Below are 23,520 nucleotides of genomic sequence, written 5' to 3'. Positions count from 1 at the left end.
AACCTAGAGTCTCTGACTCCAACAAATGAGCCTTACCAACTTTGAAAGAGAGGGAGATCATTGTTGTCAACTGGGTGCTTGTGTTTTAGTCCCATTCCTTGCCTAACACACTTTTGTTTGTCCTTTATGGTAGGCCCATATGTTCAGTTCAGCCCATTGACTTGAACTTTGTGGATGAACCATCAGAAAATGGTGCAAGAAACAAGATTGAGATTAGCATGGACTGTATCCGCATGCAGGATTCGGACCTCAGTGACCCCATGTGGGTGAGTGGCAGGAACGTCTCCTTTAATCTGTGGGCCGTGCCATCCACATCTCTGTGAAGTCTGTGTATTTCATGGCATATGAAAAGGCAGATGGCCCTGAATGGACAAGGCCACTGGGTAGAGAGTCAATGTGATCAGCAGAGAGAAAATTAAGTGTTTGTGGATTTTGCGTCTTCCTCAACTCTTCTTACTGCACCTTACTGGTGTGAGGAAGGTGGGTGGGTGGGAATAATCCCTTATGTTCTTTATCTGAATTGTTCCTTATGTCTATCCCAATTTGGAGAGGGTGGTACCAGTCCAGGGTTTTACAAGAGGTCAAGTTAGAGTCAGAACCAGAGTCTAGATCTGAATTCTATCCAAATTCTATCTATACTATGGCAGGCTGCCTCTTTCATGGAACTATCCTTAAATAAAGGAGGAGGAAGTAAATTCAATGTGAATCGAGATACAGATTTAAGTACCTAGTAATAGAATAAGGGGAAAGAAGGTAAGTAATACATAAAATAGTATTTTGGGGGGGATGCTTTGCCAGTGAGTCACTCATGACCTTGGGCTTCAGTTTCTTATCTGTAAAATGGGGAGACCAGGAGTGTAATGGGTTAATAATATTAAAACACTTTTCTGAAATGTTTAGATGAAATTTTCTGTATTTCTGTAGTACATAGTGCTGGTTTGTTTGTGTTTTATTTTTGTCTTATTTTTTTTTTTATTCATTCACCATACAAATCCTACTTTTTCTGTAAACACAACTCAAACAAACAAATCCTTCTAGAAAAACAGGTGGAAAAGAGCTAGAAAAAAAGGTGGGGATTTCATAGATCATGTGTCAACATGATTTTGGAAATCACTTTAAAAATACCTTGCCTGTCTTATCTAATAGAAGATTTTACTGGAATTTTCACTATATATTTTTTTATCTGGAATTGTACTTATTTTTTTTTTTTTTAATATTAGGAGAAGGTGTGTCAGGAAAGGGAAGAGGAAAGAACCAAAAATATAAAGTTGTAACTTTGCAAATATACTGATGTTTTGCCCCTAAATTGATAAAAGGAATATAACTATTCTTCAATGGCCCCTTGTGTTCTAATACTGACACAGTTCTCTGTTATCTTTGAGCTAGTGAAAGGAAAAGGATGGATAAATCCAAGGGGCAGGTCACTCAAGGCCTTGGAATGTATTACAATTAAACCTATGTAGGGGTAAATTCTGATTTGAGAATGACTTCAAAATTAGGATATCTCCAGTTCACTTAATAATATCACCTCGTGATAGGTAGCACAAGCCTAGGCAAACCTTTCTTCTATATTCTCTCCAGGGATTTTCTGTTCTGATTCCTGAACTCATAAAAGCAGGTGAATTTATATAAAGCTTAAAATGGAGAATCAAGCCTTTTTATTTATGGTTTTTACTCTTATTTCACATGCTTTCACACACTGAAGCATGTGGTTTCTAAATGTGCCATGCCCTTTCTTATTTTTTTATATTATTAGAAATTCTCTCCTTAGGAACATCTTTTTTGTGTGTTTGTTTTTGTGTTTGTTTTTGTTTTCCCCCTCTAGCCAATTCTTCTCTGTCCCTCAACAAACAGTATATCCTGTCTTCTCTGGGAAAACTTCCATATCACTATTCGCCACCAGTTTGAGTTAGAGACCATTCCTCTGAAGCAACCTAGGTCTATTTTTAGTCCTATTACTTATTATACAATCTTATCATTGTTTATTTCTCTGTCTCTCAAGGGGACAGGGGCCATATTTTGTCATGCTCAGCATTTGTTACAGTAGCTGTCACATAATAGGCCCTCAGGAAATTTTGAAGTCCTGTGAAATGAGAATTGGAAGTTATCTTAAAAAGTCAAAAAGTTCTCTTTCAAGCAGTCCTGTCCAAGAGAACTTTCTTTCAGTGATGTAAATGTTCTATATTCTGTACTGTTCAATGCAGTAGCCATTAGTCCCATGTATCCTTTGGGCATTTGAAATGTGGTTAGTGCAACTGAGGAACTTAATTTAAATTAAATTAAAATTTAAATGACCACATGTGTCTAGTTGGTAGAATATTGGGTAGCACAGTTCTAGAATATCTCCTGTCAGAGGACTGTTCTCTTCTTGAACATTCACAGCGGCAAAGCTTCCTGTCCCCTCTGCCTCTCGTATTCCTTCCCTTGTAACTATGGTCTGTCAATTGGAAGATGTTACGCTGCTGAGGTACTTTATTCTTTACTTCCACTGTTTTCTCACTTCTGTTGGAAAGTACCCAGGTTTGCTATCTGAGCAAAACTTTAGTCATTTAACGTCCATTTTGGTGCTTTTACAAATCAGCTAAGGGAAACTTTAAAGAAATCCTAGTGGAGTATCTGAGTGAGAGTCATGGAAGTTCTACAATGATGTTTGAAAAGGGAAAAATGAAGGGGAGAAAGTCAAGAAACTACATAGATGTCATTGCCCTCATGATAAGTGTCTAAGAATGCACTGCTGTATGGGTTGGAGGTTATTGTTATTTAAGAAATACTGATATTTAAAAGGATTATCCATTTGCATTCAACATTTTTTTCCTGAGTGTCAGTTATAAACACACACACACACACACACACACACACACAATATTGATTCTTTGAAATAGATTTTTAACAATGCTACTAGGAGGACTGATTGAAACAGAGTGTGTTCAATTTGAAATAGATCCAGATTTTCCTGTTATAATTCTAAATTACAAATTTTTGAAACTACCTTTTCCTTAAGCATCAATAGTCGGTGGCAATTAACATGTTTGATATTTAATCTTTCCAATCACTTTGTGAGGTAGAATTTATTATCGCTGTTTTATAAATTAATCAAAGGCAAAATGGGTTAAATAACTTTTCTAGGATGACATGTGTACTCAACAGCAGTGTCAGTATCCTACCCATACTACTGGACTTGATCTTTTCTTTTCTCATTTTTCCTCCAGGGTACTGTATTTGAGAGGAACTTGAGTTCTATTTCTTCTTAAGTACCTGTCTGTTCTGTGAGCATTAGGGATGTCTGTGTGGAGAAACCACTCCTCCTCCATGAGATAATCCTATAGTAGAGTCTCCACACTTTGTCTCCTCTGAAGAGGCACAGGTCACCATCAGTAATGACGGATGATAAAACATTCATCCCATCACTTATTAGCACCTTCAAGCTTGGAATTGTTTACCAGCTTAAATTGAGGGTAACACAAAATCAGGAAATAAGACCCAGAAACATTGCAAGGAAATAGGGATTGAAATGATCCAGAAAAAGCTGGAAAATAAAATGAAATGTGATTTTCCCAGTGATAGGTCACTTAGGAACAAGGATATTGAAAGAAATCTACAAGTTGAGGGAGAAGGAACTTGATGACTTAAGCTTGCCTCTCTGTGGCTGTTCTGTTTTTAATATCCAAAGAAATGAGATATTGCTAGTAAGTTATAGGTCTGTATGAATCCTGTGTCTTCCCTTGTCTTAGGACCATTCCAACATCCTCATCTATGTCCACGTGTGGAGGACACATCGATGGGAATGTGCAACAGTGACAGTCCTCAGCAACAGGAGTGGCAAAATGGTAGACATGCTCAGGATCCTATAACTAGTATTCTGGTTTGGAAAGTAAGAACTAGGATCCTCTTAGATTCCTTGTCCTTTAAACAGACAGCTTCTGCTACTTGGTAGCATATTTTCACTTTTCTTATGTAGAGGTTAATAGCTAAATAGATCTAAAACTCTGCACATAAATTACTTTCCTTTTGCATATAATATTTTAAAAATTTGGGATCTCCGCCAAGCATGTTCTCACTATGCAAGAAATATGAATCTGGGGACATGAAACAACATGTCAGGTTATTAAGGACAGAAATCTTGAAATTGAGAATGGCATCCCATTTTTATCGATTTTTTGATACAACCTTCACCTTAGTAATTAGTCATGAAATAGAGTCATAATGTCTTGCTCTGATTATTAACAAAGGAAATTTGAGTTGCAGAGAATGTATGTGCCTTCTTCATCAGAATGATTTTAATGTCACTGAAGAATGAACTACATTGAATTAACAAATGAAGGTGATGAGATTTCTCAAAATTTTTTCATAATTTAGCCTGTGTTTCCAAGATCCTGTTGGCTTTTGATTCTACTGTCTAATATATTCCTTTATATCTCAGCCTTGCCTTATTTACAAACTGTCTAAACATGCCTGTCATATCTTCAAGAAGGAGATAAGGGCATCAACACTTAAATGTTCTCCTGGAATGATTGATGGAAACTACGTAACTTTTATTTTTGCATTTATTGGTTCTTTGTGCTTTAAAGGAAGCCCTATTTAGTTGAACTGGGTTTTTCCCTTGTGATTCAAGTGGCAATTATCTAAAACCATCCAGCTTTGTAAATTCTTATTGTAGCATCCCAGATATACACGAAGAGTCTTCAGCTCTGCATTTCAAAGAGCAGATAATGGGTATTTTGGAAAGGCTTAGGCCACAGCACCACGTATACTGCCTTACATCTTAAATGATCCAAGATTCCTATAAGATTTCAAGTATATATACTAGATCTAGCCACAAGCATTTCCTTAGTACTTACTGCATGCTCTGTTCTTTGTGAAACAGATGAACAAATCATGGTCTCTAGCTTTGAGAACACCATAATTCAGCAAATGAGCCAATGTGTACAAAATTACTCACATGTATGTATTTTTTCATTTTTTTATTTTTATTTATTTATTTTTTAAAGACACAAAAGGAATGATTTATTGTGCCTGAAAAGACTGGCAATATGTTACAGAGAAGGTGATATTTTTAGGTCTTGAAATATGAGTCAAATTGATCAAAACAGGGAAGGGAAAAGAGGTCCAAGTTTGGATAACTATTATGAAAATAATTTATTAAAAAACTATCAGGTAACACGCAGAAGTTTTAAAAGAGAAGATTCAAACATTTGGCTAAGGAGTAATTTCTATAGAAAAAAGGACAAAATGTAAATTTGAAAAGTTTATAACACATGGCAAAGGTTTAATGGCCTTAACAACCTAAACATTAAAAATTAATAAGAGAAAGATGAAGTCCCTGCTCTTTGGCAAAGAGTCTAAGTAATTCACAAATGTTTAACAGACATAAAATATTCAATCTCTCTAATAATAAAAAAATTGTGAATTCCAACAATGAGTTTCATTGGTTATCATCATAGATTGTGTCAGATTATCATCTACCTGGTCAGCAAAAATTTAAATGATTTGATGATATCCAGTGCTGATGAAATTGTTGAGAAACAGAGAATCTTTTCACTTTGGGCAGGAATATAAATTGTTATGTTTGGAGGACAATTTGCCTCTTCTAATTTATTTAATTTAATTTAATTTTTTTTTTTTTTAAAGATTTTATTTATTCATTTGAGAGAGAGAATGAGAGAGAGAGAGAGCATGAGAGGAGGAAGGTCAGAGGGAGAAGCAGACTCCTTGCCGAGCAGAGAGCCCGATGTGGGACTCGATCCTGGGACTCCAGGATCATGACCTGAGCCGAAGGCAGTCGCTTAACCAACTGAGCCACCCAGGCGCCCTAATTTATTTAATTTTAAAGGTACTTACCCTTCATCCATAAGTGCCACTTTTAGGCATTTTCTTCACAAAAAAATTCAAGATATGTAAATAAGTATACACACACACACACACAGATATATACATACTGATATATGTACACACAACACACACACATACACAGAAATGAAGGCTTCATTACAGCATTGTTTATAATATCTATAAAATGATAAGACTAGGTAGAATTTTGTAGGCTTTAAAGGTTTGGACTCAGATAGGAAAGAAACTACAGTTTAAAGCAAATGAAGGTTAAGCTCACCATTGAGAGATGGTATTAGCAATCATGATGCATGGTCATTTTCATCTTGCCAGTTTTATTGTTCATGAACCTCAGTGTGATTTCTGTGTTTGTGCTTTGTGTGAGGTAACTTTATGTTCTGGGAAAGATTATATAGAATTGATATTATTTCTTCTGAAATGTTTGGAAGAATTTGCTAATGAAACCCTCTGGGCCTGGATATTTCTTTTTGGAAAGCTCTTTAATTATAAGTTCAGTTCCGTTAATTGTTATAGAACTATTGAGATGATTTATTTCATCTTGAGTAAGTTTTCATAAATAGTGGTTTGTAGGGGCACCTCAGTGGTGCAGTGGGTTAAACGCCCGACTCTTGGTTTCCGCTCAGGTCGTGATCTCAGGTCATGATCTCACAGTTGTGAGATCGAGCCCCACGTGAGGCTCCACACTCAGCGTGGAGTTTGCTTGAGTTTCTCTCTCCTTCTTCCTCTGTGACTCCTGCCCATGTGTGCGTGTGTGCACTCTCTCCCTCTAAAATAAGTAAATAAATCTTTAAAAAAAAAATAGTGATTTGTAAGGAATTGGTTGATTGCATCAAAGTTTTGAAGTTTTGTATGGAGAATTGTTTGGAGTATTCCCTTACTAAGCTTTTAATGTCTGTGGGATCTGTAATATCTTCCTGTTTCATTTCTGATATTGATAACTTGTGTCCTCTCTCTTTTTCTCTATCAGTCTCACTAGAGATTTATTAATTGTATTGATCTTTCGAAGAGCCAGCTCAGCTTTTTGGTTTCATTGTTTTTCTCTATTGTCTTTCTGTTTTCAACTTTATTATTTCTAGTCTTACTTTCTTCTGCTTCTTTGAGTTTATTTTGTTCTTCCTTTTCAGGGTTCTTAAATTAAAAATTTATATTTTTGAGTTGAGATCTTTCTTGTTTTCTAATGTTAGTATTTACGTTTATAAATTTCCCATGAAACACTGCTTTAGTGGCATCCCCTAAATGTTGACATGTTTTATTTTTATATTGTTCAGTTTAAAATATTTTATGATTTCTCTTGAGACTTCCACTTTGACCTGTGTGTATTTACAAGCATGTTTAATTTCCAAGTATTTGGGTATTTTCTGTTATCTTTCCATTACTGACTTCTAGTTTAATTCCATTATGATCAGAAAACATATTTTGTTTGATCTCCTATTTTTGAAATTTGTTAAGGTTCATTTCATGAGTCAAGATATGGTTTATCTTGATGAATGTTCTGTGGGCACTTAAAAAGACTGTGAATTCTGTTTTTGTTGGGCGGAGTGTTCTATAAACGTCAGTTGAGGCCCATTGGTTTATGGTATTATGCAGTTCTTCTCTATCCTTGCTTATTTTCAGCCTACTAAGTTCTGTTGATTCCTAAGAGATGAATACTGAAGTCTTCAACTCCAATATTGGATTTGTCTCTTTTTCCTTTCAAGTCTGTTTTTGCTTCATATATATTGAAACTCTATTTTTAGGTGTATTGTTTTTATCTCCTTGGTGAATTAATCTTTCTGTCATTATATATTTCTCTTTATTCCTGGTGATGTACTTTGTTCTGAAGTCTACTTTGTTTTTATATTAATGTAACCAATCTAACTTTTGAATAATGTTGTCATGGTAAATCTTCATCCTTTTACTTTTAACCTATATTTATCATTATATTCGAGGTGGAGTTGCTTCTACAATGTATAGTTGGTCGCTTTTTATCTATTTTGGCAATCTCTATTAATTGGTGTATTTATATTATATATATATGTATAGTAAATGATATAAATGCACACACACACACATATATGTGTGTATATATATATAGCATTTGTGTTTGGTGTGTTTGTTCTCTCCATTGCTCTTTTGTTTTCCTTTTCTCTGCTGCTATTTAGATCACTTGACCTATTTTTAGTATTTCCTTTTAATTATTCTATCTTGGTTTTGGCTATATTTCTTTGCATATTTTTAATTGTTTCTCTAGGGATTGTCATATTCATAATTTCTCATAGTCTATTAAGAATCAATATTTTACCACTTCAAATGGAGTGTGGAAAACCTACCACAATATTGGTTTCCTAACCTTCCCCCATGATGTTGTAGTTGTCCTGTATATTACATCCATGTACATTGAACACTCCATCAGGCAATGTTATAATTTTTGCTTTCAAGTGTCAAATGTATTTTTAAAGAACTCAAGTCTATTTTATTGAATAGGATATTTATCATTGATGTTGTTTTTCCTTCATACTAAAGTTATAGTTCTGACTGAATACTACCAGGAAGAATAGGGAATTCTATGGATGGTTTTGTTCATCAGAATGATTGTTTTTCAAAAAACAGTAAGTACTTATATTTTCTAAGCAGGACCATAAATCATGTCAGAGCTCTAATTTGCTGAATTTTTTTAAATATAAATTTATAAACATTCCCTCCATAACCTCCGTCAACTTTTTCTCCCTCCCTGCCTACACACACACATACACATGCACGCAGACGCACATGCTGACTCACCATAACTCAATATGAACCACATCTATAGATGTTTTCTAAAATTGTAGAATTGTGTCAAAATTGTTTTTGATATGCCAATTGTTTTGTCCTCATTTGATAAATTTCATTCTTCATATGTATAAATAAGAAGCACATACTCTGTGAACAAAGTATTCTTCAGTAATTCAGTCTAGTCAGGCTATAAAGGGCTGGTGAACAACATTGCTGCATGAGTCACTCAGAAATTCTCAATTTCCCTCCCTACGTGCTTTCTCCTGGCTCAAAAGGTGGAAGGGGTATGATCCTTGATATTTCATATAAACAGCAATTATTTTCTGTATGTCTTGGTCTCCCAGGCATCTGAAATGCATAATATCTGCCAATTCTAAGTCTGACACCAATATCAGGAGCTCACATGAAGGAAGGCCTCTCAGCCACCCTCACATCTCCACTACTACCGTCTTTTTGTTCCTCCCATGCATTCCCTCATTCCTTTCCAAGTGTCCTACTTCTCTCCCATCTCTACTTCCTCCGTGTCAGGTCTTCCAGAGAAACACTACAGTTCAGGGTAGGGAGACTGGATGCAAGGTTGTTTTTTTGTTCTTGTTTTTACTTTGATGACTACATTCTATGTAACAGGATTTTACAGTTTATTACTTACTTTAGTATTATGACATAAGATTTTTAGCCAGATATACTGTGGTTGGAATTCTGTCTTTACCAGTTTTAGCTGTGTGAACTTGATAATCTCTATGAGCCTCTCTTTCCTCATTTTTATGGATAGACAATAATACCTAATATTGGCCTCAGAATTGTAATAGTTTGTTTCATTATCTGATTTGTTTTCATTCAAAGTTCCTGGCGTATAAAAATATAGTCATTCAAAAATTATTTTTGTTATCACTTGTCTGTCTATGCTTTTTTTTAAAATAAGAACTCTGAGATAGGTGAGTATATATTACTTTTCATAATAAAATGCAAATTAATAAATTTCTCTGATTATAAAAGCAACGCATACTAATGAAAAAGAACTTTAGAAGTATCAAAAGCATATGTAATCTCTACTTAGTGATGAGTTATAAAACTATTCATTTTTTCCAGTTTTTTCCTCGTAAGCATGGATTTATAAGACGTATTCAGATCATGTCATATATAAAATTATAATCTACTTTTTTTGCATTCAGTGGTGAACATATTTCTCTTACTAGTCTTCAAGACAACTTTAATTGCTCTGTTATGTCATTACATAGATATACAATGATTTAACTGTTATTTTACTCATAGATTTTTAACAATATTTATATAGAGAATATTTTCTTGCACTAGATGCTTATAAGTGTAATTATTGAGTAAGATTGTATGAACACCAGTGTTACTGATACTTATTATCAAATTTCTTTTCATGAGTTTATTTTCAATTTATACTCATTCAACTGTGCAGAAGTGTCTATAAACTTGAATCAATTTTGGTTAAACTATCTCTTTTTAAAAAATACAAATACTTTTGGGTGACTAGTCATTTGCACATAGAGGTGAAACAGTCCCTCTTTGTATAACTTTGATTGCGATCTATGGAAGGGATCGTAGTTTTGACTGGAGATGAGTAAGACATCTTGGAGAATGGAGCGTCTCTGAGTGCAGTGAGCAGGCCTAATCATTGGGATGGGAATGATATGAAGAAAGGGGTGAAGAAAGAAGAGTACACAGTGTATTTCATATATATATATATGTATATATATGAATATATGATATATATATGAATATGAATATAGATGAATATATGATATATATGTATGCATGTGTGTATATATATATATATATATATATACACACACCCCCTAGGGTTAGCCCTGAACATGGGAATGCACATACATTTTCTCCTTTTCTGTGCAGCACTTCTTAACCCTTGCTCTTAGGATCTTTACTACCCTTACCCCTTGGCTACTATCATTAAAATAATCATTCAACCATAATTTGTACCAAGTAAGCTTTTGTTTATTAGTCTATGAAAACAAATGAAACAAAATATATTCCGCATAGAAAAAGCCCTCCACTTTTTGGAAGATGGGTTTTGTTGTTACTTATATTGCTTATGACATGGCCCAATATCCACTCAGATTAGACTGAGTTCAGATGTCCCCAGAAGAGCAGACTGTTTTCCTGTTCTGTTCTTTGTGCGGTGTAGCCAATCAGAAGGCACCACTTTGTTCAAGATTGCCAAGCCAGGGACTTTTACCTTAAACACAAGTATGCATTTCAAACCTTGAACAAACAGTCTGCTTAATAAAATAAGGGAAAGGGTTTTCTTTCTTTTCTTTTCTTTTTTCTTCTTCTCTAGAAATTCACAAACATCACTTACAGGTGACAGCCCCTCCCTTACAAAAGGGGCTGTTTGCTTTTTGCTTTGGTGTTTGGGTAAACTGCAGCACGCACTGGCAGAGAATTTATTGCCTAGGGGAAGGTGTTTGCAGTCGCTGTGTTTAATCTGAAAAGAAGCCCTTTTCCTTGTATCCCCTCCCTCTGTTTTTGAGGAGGGAGAGTTGGAAATGATAGCCCTAGGGAAATAGTTCCCCTAACACCTGTCTTTGGTGTAACCTCAGCAATGTTACTTAAGACACTGTGCTTAGTGTGTATGCATTCAGAATGACAAAGTTGAAGAGGGCAGATAAACAGAAAGGGATTTCAGCAGAAACACAGGAGCTGGTTCTGACCTTACATCCTCTTAAAAACCTATGAGTCTGAAATCCTATCATGCTGGTTTAGAGAGAATCTGATTTGTTTTTGAAGTAATATGCTGTGAGTCACCTGTTCGTTCCTTCAAGCGACCAGTTTATTTAATATTATTTTATCTATAAAACTCAGAAAATTCTAGAATGTTAGAAACAGTAGACATGATGTAGTTTTACTCTAGCTTTCCTTTAATAGATAGGAAAACTAAGATCCAAGTTGATTAGGGTGAATTTCTCCAATGTTTCCACTAGGGTTTATGGTTGACTCTGGATTAAACCTAGCTTTCTGGATTAGTAGACCCACCTTTCTATCTCCTATTAGAGATAGCGCTGATGAGCTCAGGCTCTGGAGGAGCTTGCTGCCTGCCTTTGAATCCAGATCTCTCATTCACTATGTGGATGACCTTGGCTAAATTCTGATATGTTTCTGAGCTTCATCTTACCCACTTGCAAGATGAGGATGATGATATTGGCGACATACCAGAGTAAAGCTATTTAGCATATTGAGATGAGACATGTCAAGCCGTTAACATAACATCTTGTATGAGGTCAGCTCTCAGTAGTGATGGTCATTACTATTACTTCTTAGAATATGATAAATCTGGAAACAGGAAATTATTAATCCCAAGTAGAGCAATTACTGATGCAGATAAAAGCAATATTTGCATTGATTTGTATTTTTGTATTTCAAAAAAAGAAGGTAATATCTGAAGATGTACCAGTATGCTATAAAATCCATTAAGCCCATTTTTTCCCCATTTGAAACTAGATAGAGTTGAGTTTTCTTCAAATTAAGTCAAATTTTGAAGCAGATTTCTTTTAAAAGCTCATGTACTCTGGTGTCCATTCAGGTCTCAAGAATTCACAGAACACATTTTCACTTTCATTACTAAATAGTATTTTATTTTAGTTATTTGGGTGTCATTCAGTAATCTTAACATAATAAAATATTCTCTACTCCAGAGTACAAACTTTGGAATTGGATACCCAGATATCCCTGGGTTTGAATCTTAGTGTGAATAAAGTCAGAGCTGTGTGGATTCCAAAACAGTTTAGTTCAGTGGTTCTCAAAATGTGATCTCTGGCCAGCACACTCAGGAACTTTGAAAGACGCAAATATTTTGGGTTCCACTCCAGATCTGCTGAATCAGAAACTAGAGGAGGGAGGGCGACAGTCTTTCAATAAGCCCTCCAGGTAATTTTCTGATGTTGAAGAAACACTGGTGCAATCCAATATTTTAACATATGTATTTTTATAGGCTGAGAAACTCAGGCTCTGAGTGCAGAGTGACGTGCCCAAGGGTACAGAGCCATAATGACAGAGAAGAAACTTCTAGGCCAGTCACTACTTTAAAATAGACATTTTTAGCTGTGACTCATCTTAAAATATGTGGAAAGTTCTGCTGGGTTATGCCATTGAGAAAATAAAAGGTAGAATGTAATAGTTTCGAAAAGTAATTAAACATTTATTAAGTCTTCATCAGTAAGATGCTGTTAACAAATTCTCATACCTGGTTTTCTTAAATTGTAGGTTCGTAAGAATCTTTTCCCTCGCAAAAAGACTAAAATTTCATGCTTGTATTCTTGTCAATTTGACAAGAATGTGCTGATTATTTACTAAGTTCAAGATACTCTGCTAAAGGTATAAAGTTTCAATAAAAGAGCTAAGTCTGTCACTACCTATAACTTAAAATCAGTGAGGAAGACAGCTATGAAGTTAATGAACTAGGTTATAAATGATCTAAATCATATCCAAGAAAATATTTGTTGCTTACCTATTGAGAGATAAATAAACAAGGTGACAAATGGGTACCCATATTGGACAATGGACCAATTTAGTCATCAGCAATGACTGCTGGGCTTTATAACTTTGGGGACAGTATTCACATCATACTCAAAAAGAATCATAACTTTTAGGCATTAAGCAACTCAGTGGTCCTGCACCTAGCCAACATTTGCTGCTTTCTATATTTGAGACATTCTGAGGAATGAATGAATAAGTAAAGAGCATGTTCTATTCCCAAGGACCTCACAATTTATTACCGGACAGGAGACACTTAACAAACAATTTTTATCAAGATAGAAAGTGGTAAGCACCAGAGGAGAATATAGACAAACCTCAGCAGGAATTCTGATAATCATGTCTATGTAAAAGCTTAGGAAACATACTGGCCATGTGAAAGAGGAGAAAGAGAAGGTACTTTAGACCTTGAGAACTATCTAAGTTAGTTAGGGAGCAGCCTTAAATGTGGGAAGCGTTCAATGCAAGAGAACAGGAAATGATGATAAGTAAGAACTGGAGAATATTTGCCTCACTTAGAGTAATGCAAATTATTATTATTTTTGTAAGTTCCCTGGACCCACTGAACATATATGTGGGCTATCAGTTTGAGACCCCTTGAGTTAAGTGTATAAATTAACTTGGTAAATTGTGTATTGGAAGGAAGGTTTGGCTGGAACTCAACAGGGAAGAGAGGGAATAAGAAAATAGACAAAGAGTTAGGTCAGATCAAGGAAGAAAGGGATACATTCTAACATGGTGGTCTTGCTGAACTGATTATAGGATACAGAGTATGGGCAACTAGAGAATGGTGGCTGGAGATGTGGAGGTGCCTGCATGTGCATATGTCCCCAAACTCTGCAATGTCATGTGCTTATTGTTAAGAGAAGTAGGTGTGTTGGGATTAAGAGATTGTGTCTCTCTACAGGACTATTCTTTTCAGATAAGAACCTGTTCATTATCTACTTTTTCTTCCTCAGCTCTTAAAGTAGGAACATAGATGAAAATGAGAGTCCCTTTACTTTAGGGAATAGGCGAATAGGCCACTAACTAGAAAATGAGAACCATGTTGATAAAAAACTGGAATAGAGATAAAAAGCAAAAAGACAAAAAAAAAAAAAAAAAAAAAAACCAAGATGGATTGATTATTTCTGATTAGAAGGGTTATGGGAGTCTCTTCCATTTTGAAGAGCCCTCAAACTTTAGCAGTCGTGAGTTTTAGTGAGAAGCCACTGACCTAGGAGTCAGAAGTCCGGGCTTCTAGTCCTCATTCTGCTGCCACTAATTGGCTATCTGTTGATGGACCAATAACTTCCCCTTCTGAGTCCTATTTTCCTTATGTGTAAAAGCATGGAATTGGACTGGTTGATAACTCCGTGCCTTCATCCTTAGTAACAGATAAATCACCCATCCTTGTTTCTGAATGCAGTCTTGCCAAAACTCCTTTTGTGTCTTCGTATGACTTTGATGGAAACACAGCACAGGCACACACATTTTCCAGAACCATTAGTGAAAACCTATAAAACGAATGTGCCCTGTTTGACACATATAACAAAACCTATCCTAAATAATCACTCCGTGGCGTGGAATCTAAAGAGTTAGGGACTTTCTTTTCCTTCTATTCTCTCTAGGTCAAGGGGGTGGGGGGGCCTCGCAAAAATGAGTACACAGAAGCAACATTTTCATTTTTGTTTTTTGTTTTTTTTTTTAAAGATTTTATTTATTTGACAGAGAGGCACAGCGAGAGAGAGGGAACACAAGCAGGGGGAGTGGGAGAGGGAGAAGCAGGCTTCCCGCGGAGAAGGGAGCCCGATGCGGGGCTCGATCCCAGGACCCTGGGATCATGACCTGAGCTGAAGGCAGACGCTTAACGACTGAGCCACCCAGGTGCCCCAACATTTTCATTTTTGAGAAAAGGAGTACTTCCTCATCAGTGCTTTCTGTGGAGGGGAGGTGGGCAGTGAGGGATTGTACTCCTGAAGATTAGTCATGAATATGAGTCCTGTCTGGAGCCAGAGAAGGGAGAAGGGACTGAGTCCTGGTACTCCCCACTCCTCCACTGCTACCTCCATCTGCCTCCTGAGCCCTGAGGCAGTGTTCCTTCCAAACAACTACTTGCCTAACCAGTTCATTGGAATGTCTTTCTACAGACGGTGTCCTCATTCAGATTTCTTCTGAAAATGAACCTCTCTAAAAGCATAAATCATGTTTAAAAAAACAAAACGTGGTGGTAAATGTTACATGCAAAAAAATCTCTTCTTTGGTTTAAAAAAAAAAATGCACACACAAACCTACCCACCCCACCTTGACGCAAAAACAGAAAGAAGAACAATTAGGAACAACAGTTGTCTTGCACCTTTTAAAGAGAAGGCTTTTTCTCTTGGTTGCATCTGGTCTTTGGGGTGACAGGAATTAAGCTCTCTTGATGTAATCTTTCCTGCTTACCACACACATGCCTTGCCGATCCCTCAGCTTGCAGTCTAGGAGTGATTTTATGAAAATAGTAAGTATATGTTATCCTTGGTGGCATTTTAAAATGGACAAATAAGACAGTGTGAAGCAAAAGGTATGAAGTACGGATTGACACAAATTTTACCATGTAACAATCATGCCTTAAGACAGACATATAAAAAGTTTGTAATCTATCAGAGAAATTTAGTAATTATGGAATATGTACTTAAAAACCTGTCTTCATTGTATAATAGCATCTTAAACAAAAACTGAGGTGTCCGTGGGTTTTTTCACTTTGTTTTTTTCTTTTCTGACCCCTGTTGCTCATCTGGGTCACACTAAAAAACCTTGAGTGGTAATGACTCACATAGTATTTTCTTATTTTAGTTGTATACAGTTCCTAAATAAATAGGGATAGTTTGTGATTTTAGTTCACTGGGGAAAAAAATTAAAGTGTGATCTCTTAATTTATGTAGTGGTAATGGGATGGTGTTCATAGTGTTACAGAAATTGAGTTTCTTGCTTTATCTGGTGAAAGTCTGAATGGTAAAGGATAAAATAGGCATTTGATTTGCTGGTTTTATTTTTAAAGGAATTCCCATAATCACTTGAGGTTTGGAGAATTTGAAGTTTGGTTTTAATTTCAAATTATCCTTCTGTAACAACAGAATGAAACTAGCCTTATTAATCTATCCAGAGTTTCAGCTAAAGAGTAGCTCATGGTTGGAAAACTGTGAGTCTCAACTTTTACCATGCAGAGTCTAGGACACCAAACTGTCTGATGGGTGATAGAATCAAGCCATTATCTTATGACTGAATTGCAAGAAGAGACTCTTGGTTCAAACGTTTCAATAGACTGTACAGTCTATACAAAAATAGGCTATTGTACAGAGAAAAGGCTGTTGCCATAGAAGTTGGAGAACCTAAATGCTGGTCATGAATTCTACACCATTTAGCTGAGTGACCCGACACATGTCACTACCACTCTCTAGTTTCAGTTTCTTCACTACAAAATAGATAACTTATATTCAAATCTAGACATCTTGAGATCTAGATTTTGATATCAAGTTTTCCTGGAATAACTCATAAAAGTGAAATCTCATGGAATATGCCAACACATAAAACAAATCAAGTAGTATTTTACTATTAGAGATTTATTCCAAGGGCTAAGTACATGAACTCTGTGTTTAAATATCCCGGGTGTATGAATAACTAACCCTTTCTAAGCATTAGGGTTGTTGTACTTTTCCTTTTATAAAATGGGATTAATATGATCATTGTGAAAGCTAAATGAGATAGTAAATAGAAAGTGATTATCGCAATAGCATTGCTCAATAATTTTTTTTAATATTTACTTTTTATTAGGCCAATCATAGAACACGATGGGTTGTTTTAAATAAATACAACTGAAGGGGTGGTTTTATATAGAAATTATGTTTTATCAGCTTTAAGATCCAGCTCCTTTTTTTTTTTTTTTTGTTAGTGGTGTTATTTTTATTATGTAATTCTTTTTTTTTTTATTTTGTTTGTTTATTTGACAGAGAGAGAGAGAGAGATACCGAGAGCAGGAACACAAGCAGGGGCAGTGGGAGAGGGAGAAGCAGGCTTCCCGCTGAGCAGGGAGCCCAATGTGGGGCTGGATCCCAGGACCCTGGGATCATGACCTGAGCCAAAGGCAGATGCTTAACAAATGAGCCACCCAGGTGGCCTTTATTATGTAATTCTTTAAAAAAAAAAACCTTGAGTCACAGAGATTCTAAGTAGTTGCAAATTATTTTTTAAACTTCTGTTACAATTTCTAGATAATTGGTCATCAAATTGCTCTCAAATCCAGAAAGACCAATAGCAAATATATATATTAAAGTCAGAGCCCTACTATCAAGCAATTATTTAAATTCCTTATCATAAACAATACAAAAATTCTGACCCCAAATCTCAAATTTAGCATATGCTTTAAAACTGCCTATGATACCATAACACCTACTGCACAATGAGGGTTGACTTGTCATTGTACGGTTGACTCAACTTTAGGCTGTGACAAGGGTGTGTACTGAAAATGTATTTGGCAGTGGTATATGGATGTCATAGTGAGAGTTCATATAGAGTCAAGTGCAGATAATGGATAAAATGAAGGCCTAAAAAAAACAAGCACACACACACACACACACACACACACACACACACAACTTCCTGGTCAATGTCATTGACAAGCATGTGTGTAGAGGTGGCCAGAGAAGCTTCCTGCCATGCTCAGCACAAAAGCAAGTTAATGTGGCCGCAGGAGCCCTGTTCAAAGCTCATGGCCCATGTCTACTCCTTAGCTAGTTATGTGACTTACAGCAAGTTATTTCACCATCCTATGCTTCTTCCCTCATTTGTAAAATGTGCATTATGAAGGCACCTCCCTCATAGGCTAATATGGGTATAAAATCATAAATAAAAATCATGTAAATTAAAGCACTAAGAATCATACCTAGCATTAGGAAGTGCTGAACAAATGCTTACTATTGTTGTTTTCTGATTCTATTTGTACATGTATGTATTTTTAAAATGTGTAAAATTAAAGGTATTATAGTTTCTCCCATCCTCCAGAACTTTGATTCTATGTAATGATCAGGTTGAATAGAAGAGTAGAAATTTATTCTGGGTAAAAAGAAAAGTAAAATTTTCTCTCATGAAGTGTTATCTCTAGTCAGTCCCTTTGAGAATATTAGATGGAAATCAGTTATGGATGTTATGATCTATGCCTGTATTTTAGCTGTGATTTGTGTCTGACTAACAAGCTCTACCATCTATTTGGGTTAGAGGTTATGTGCCCAGTGGATGGAGGAGCTATGTTTGATCCTTGCTTTGTATTTTCCCACTTAGTTGGCATTCATTTGAAGCATAATAATTTGTTTAGAATTAATTGACTAGGCAATGTGGTCTTTGAGTGAAAATATGATTATAATAAATACATACTACAGATGATTTTTATACCCTAATAGGGATGTATCAAAAGAGAAATAAAGGTTTTTTAAATGACTGTACCCATTTAGACCTTCAAACAGGCTGTCCTTCTCAGTGGCCACCTTGGGTAGTTCAATGCTGGACCTTCTCCTTGTCACTCACCTTCAGTGACAGCTGATCAGGAACATAAGAAAATATATGTCCTTATTTTAAAGCTAGTTTTTTTTCTCAATTAGAATCATCTTATCCAATTTGATCACTCACTTTATACACTAAATTTGGCAGTGCTAAATACATTTTTTTTTTAAAGGCTGAAAATTTGTCACCACTGATTTGATTCCAATAATCAGTCACAAAATGATTTATAAATTATGACAGATTGTTCACCAAGCTTGATGCTCCATGAAAGCAGGAATTATTACTTTCTTTTCTGTGAAACACATTACAAAGCCTGGCCTTATTTAGTGCTCAGCAAATGTTTATTGAATGGTTTGGAGGTCCAGTTGGCTCACCTCTTTAACCAAATTCTTAGCTCCTTAAGGAAATGGTGCAACGTGAGTCTTCTGAATGCCCCCACAGAACCTAATGGACACTACGTAATCATTCTACTCTGCCATTGTCTTGAAAACTAGATGCAATCCCTCCAAGAATTTCCTGTCCATCCTCACTGGATTTTTTTTTTTTTTTTTTTTTTGCCATTTCTATATGCCACCTATTGCTTTTTTTGTTCGTATGGAATGTGTAAATATTAATTTAAAATGCTTCTTTTACATCTATTAAGCAACTTGCCATAGAATCAAACAACAGAAGTTTCGACATTTGGGGAATTATCCGAAAGTATTGTGCCTAGAAGGCTATTCTTTTTTTCTTTGAAGAACATTTTTCTCTGAGTTTATGCAAATTTGAAGACGCTAATCCAAGTCATCTCTAAAGATTGTTAGGCAGGACAAAATGTTTAAGGTTGCAAGTCTTCTCTTGAAATTAGTCAGTCACTTCTGTATAAATCATGTTCTATGTCAGAGGTTTTCAAATGAATGAATCAAAGCTAATTGCAGTAAGGATTTAGAAAATGATACCTATCCATCAGAAACAAACAAATAAATAAAATAGCTTATGTTTGAATAACCTTCTGCAGTTTAAAAAAGTTATTTCACGTCCATTATCACTCTTGATCTTCACAACAACATGTAATGTATATCTCATGCCATTATAAGTACATTAACTCTTTGGATTTTTGATGTAATTAAATGTTATTAAAAGCAATTTAACTTCATTAGTGAACAGGTTAGTATGTATGTCTAAATAAAAGGCACCCATAATATTTCATACTGTTAAACAATTGAAAATATGGCTCTTGTTCTGGAGCTCCAAGTTAAAAGAATGGGATCCCAAAGATGCATGTTCTTTAATATTGTTTCATACTCTACCTGCAGGCAATATTTATCATAAAGCTAACCATGAAAGAGATTTTCAGCATTGATCACCTGATTGGCCTCGAAGAAACCCTTACTTTCTTTAATTACTCATCTTTGCCTTCTTTTTATTACAGATTCTTTTTTAAACTTCCCGAGTTGAATATTTGGGCATACTTAGTATCAGCACTACTTAGGACTGAATAAAGGATTGTTTGGTTGATTGCTTGGTTATCGGAGAATGAGATCTTGGCTCTCATTCAACTAAAACAGAAAACGTCTGGGCAATGTCTGCTTAATGTTGATCAGTAGGGTCAGTTCTCATTGACATTCAGCAAATTCATTGATTGATTCGCTTCTTAAAGTGTATTGAAACCTTTCACTGTATAAGACCACGTTTAATATTTGTATGCCCAACCTAAGGTGTTAATGGAGATATTATCCTCAGTAGGATGTGATAATGTATCAGAAACCTTATTTGCTGAGCACGGTGAAGTAATAAATTGTGCTTTTGTTTACATGGCTAATTGTAAAGGTTTGGAAACATTCCTTTGATGTACTAAGAGCAGCTAATGAAGACAGTTAAATGAACCTTTATAATGATTCTAGGAGTTCAAGTCAGCTAGGAGTTCAGCACAGTGTGCTAATTTGCTTCTTGTCCCTGGCCCAAACTTTTATGTATCACTTCCCAAGCAGAACCCTTATTTTGGATATAATGCAAGCCAGCTTGTTTTTCTTTATAACCTAACACTGTATGCACTCTCTTAGAATGTTGGTGCTAGAACCCTTCAGAGATATCTCATAGCTAATATATATATATATAAATATATTTTTTTTTTTACCAGTAAAGGAAATGAAGCTCAGAGAAGTGAAGTGGCAAGCCCTAGATTACATAGCCAGTTGGTGAAGAAGCGAGCCTAGCATCCACATGTCCTAATTGCACTATATTATGATGCGCCCTTTAGAAAAATAAAGTGCCTGTATACTGTCTCTTGAAACTAACTCTGTATTTCACCAATATCTATGTACCAACTTAAGACTATCAATTTTTCTTGGATAATGTGACATAGTTGCTCTCACATTGTCATTTTGCCTAACCACAGCTTATTCTTATTTGGAGAAAGTATCAAGACTTCCTCTAATGTGTTTGGTGCTTACTCAATGCCAAGTTTAGTGCCTAGACTACCATGTTTGATGGAAAGGGATATTGAATTTCTGCATCATTTCCAAGAATTGTGCTCTAAGAGCATAGCACACCCACCCCCCACATAATCTTGTCCTGCAGCCTTGGTGGTGTAATGAATTAGTCTTACACGAGTCTGCTGCTTGTGGAGGGCTAAGCAGGGGATCAAATCCTCCCTTTGTAGTGAGACAAGCTGCCGGGGAAGTGATTGATATTGCAGACAGAAGTAGGACTTCAAGGAAGAAATAAGCAGATAAGTGGGGTAATAAGTAGATAATACTACTACTTTGCACTTAGTGTCTTTTATCTGAGCATCTGAAGGCAGCGGTATCCTCAAACATCAAGGCCTCTCAACGTAAAGAGAGAATGGGGTCTCTCCTTTTAGTTGGTGGCCTCCTCTACAATCCATAAATCAGTGAAAAGATTTCCTAAGGAAGACCAGTGGTAAAGATTTTTTTTTTCTTCTTTTCTCTGGGAAGTTAAGCCACCAGGATATGAAGCAATCTCTCTAAAAGTTATCTTGATCTTGATGCAATGATCTGTATACACTTTCCCCTACAAAGTTTGGATCTGAAAAAAGAAACTTCTACTGTACCAACTAAGGCATTTACTGTATTTTTTTAATCCCTTCTGATCATGTCAGACTCACTCGCTTTGAGTAATTCTCATTCTTGCATTTATATTACTCCTCAAAAATTTCCCTTGTAAATCTTATTTTAGGTCAAAGTCCTTAGACAGTAAATCTTTCAGACAGCTTCAGGCCATTATGGCTCCAAGAAACTATTGTGAAGCGAAGCTGTGTTTAATAAGGTTGATGGGCTCAGTTAGAAATCTCTTTGAGTATGCCTTCATTAATTTTGTACACATCTTGTTAATTCAGACAAAGAGGGTGAGTTGCCAAGCCAAAATTGTTTCCTTTTAGCAGACCATGACTCAAAATTCAGAAGCCAATTCTTAGCAGAGTTAGAGAATAATACTGGCTGCCACAAGTTTTTGTAGGTAACTTTGTTCCCTATTTAACAGACACTACAATCGTTTTCTAGACATTAAACGACCAAACATAAATACTAAGTGGCATTAAGAATACTGTTGAACATCCTCTCCGTTTTTATTGCTATGTTGTGGGTTCCCCACATTTTTGTTGTTGTTTGTTTGTTAGTCATAGAAATCTCATGGTTAGGAGAGATCTTCAGGATCATCAGATCTCACCACCCAAGCAGTCTGACATTTAGCTCCATAATTAAAATGTGTAAGTAACTGGGCATAACCTTGGTAGGGAAAGAGGACACAGATCCATCCAGTCTGTATCCCCTGAAGATCAAAAAAATTTCACTGGATATGGAAAAAAAAAAACAGAAAAAAAAAAAACCCACTTAATTCATGGCTAACTGTTCCACAATTTATGGTTTGTCTGAAGACAAATTTGCTTTCTTTTAACAAACAGTATTTCCTTTAAAACAAATTTCGTACTTGGCAGAAGATAAAACAGAACTATGTATACTTAATAGTGTGCTCCACAGCCATCTTTCATTGTGACTGAATTCTTTTGTGAGCTGATGGTTCTCAAGTTGAGATAGTTAAAGATAAAATGCAAATGAGATTGTGGGTTTGTATGTGTGTGTGTGTTTGGGGAAGGAGTATGATAAGGAGAACACAGCGACATTACACGTATCACTTTTTTGGCAATCTGAATACACTATTGGTAATTCTAATCTCTTCTATTTTTTTCCTTTCCACTTTATAGATTATAAAACACTTTTTCTTTCTTTCTTTTTATTTTTTTAAGTAATCCCTACACCCAATGTGGGGCTCAAACTCACAAATACAAGATCAAGAGTCGCATGCTCCCCGTCTGAGCCAGCCAGGCGCCGCAACCCTTTTTCTTATTTGACAATCCTCACAAGTACCTTGTAAGTGAGGTAATGAAGTTGTGATGTCCTCATGTCATAAATGTGGAAATGGAGTTTCAGGTTGTCATCGAGCCCACAGACTTAGCAAGTATCAGAACCACTAGATTCAACTCTAAGGCCCATATTTTGACTTGGAGCCATTGCTCTCCAAGCCAAATTCAAAGTACTTTTAGGTATAGCATCAGATATAGCACATTAGTCTGCTACGATGAAGTGCTATATAAAAATCAGTAAATACTCTCATCAAATATATCCTCAAAACCCATTTACTTAATTGACTGTTTTAAGTACAAATCTTTCTACAGAGAGGAAAGAGAGTTTAAAACTATGTATAAATAAGTCATTTGCCATGAACTGAATCCACTTGATTTAGTTTAATATGTAGGTAAAGGTTTTATGACTCCAAACTCCTCATTCTCCCCCAAGTCAGTCTTTCTCTTCTCTTCTCTTCTCTTCTCTTCTCTTCTCTTCTCCTCTTCTCTTCTCTTCTCTTCTCTTCTCTTCTCTTCTCTTCTCTTCT

At 35.7% G+C, this 23,520-nt stretch overlaps 1 protein-coding gene across 4 annotated transcripts in view; it reads left to right on the top strand.

Moving 5' to 3' along the window:
* The window catches only part of TP63 (tumor protein p63), a 227,836-nt gene that overhangs the window by 90,660 nt on the left and 113,656 nt on the right, over nt 1-23,520 (top strand). For all 4 annotated transcript variants that reach the window (XM_032406166.1, XM_032406165.1, XM_032406167.1 and 1 more), the window contains exon 3: nt 134-266. In XM_032406166.1, the coding sequence (XP_032262057.1) occupies nt 134-266 (133 nt within the window). The remainder of the gene's footprint in view (nt 1-133; nt 267-23,520) is intronic.

Source organism: Phoca vitulina, unplaced genomic scaffold (assembly GCF_004348235.1).
Source record: "Phoca vitulina isolate PV1807 unplaced genomic scaffold, GSC_HSeal_1.0 scaffold8, whole genome shotgun sequence".
Classification (NCBI taxonomy): Eukaryota; Metazoa; Chordata; class Mammalia; order Carnivora; family Phocidae; genus Phoca; species Phoca vitulina.
This window is presented reverse-complemented; position numbering and strand designations above follow the sequence as displayed.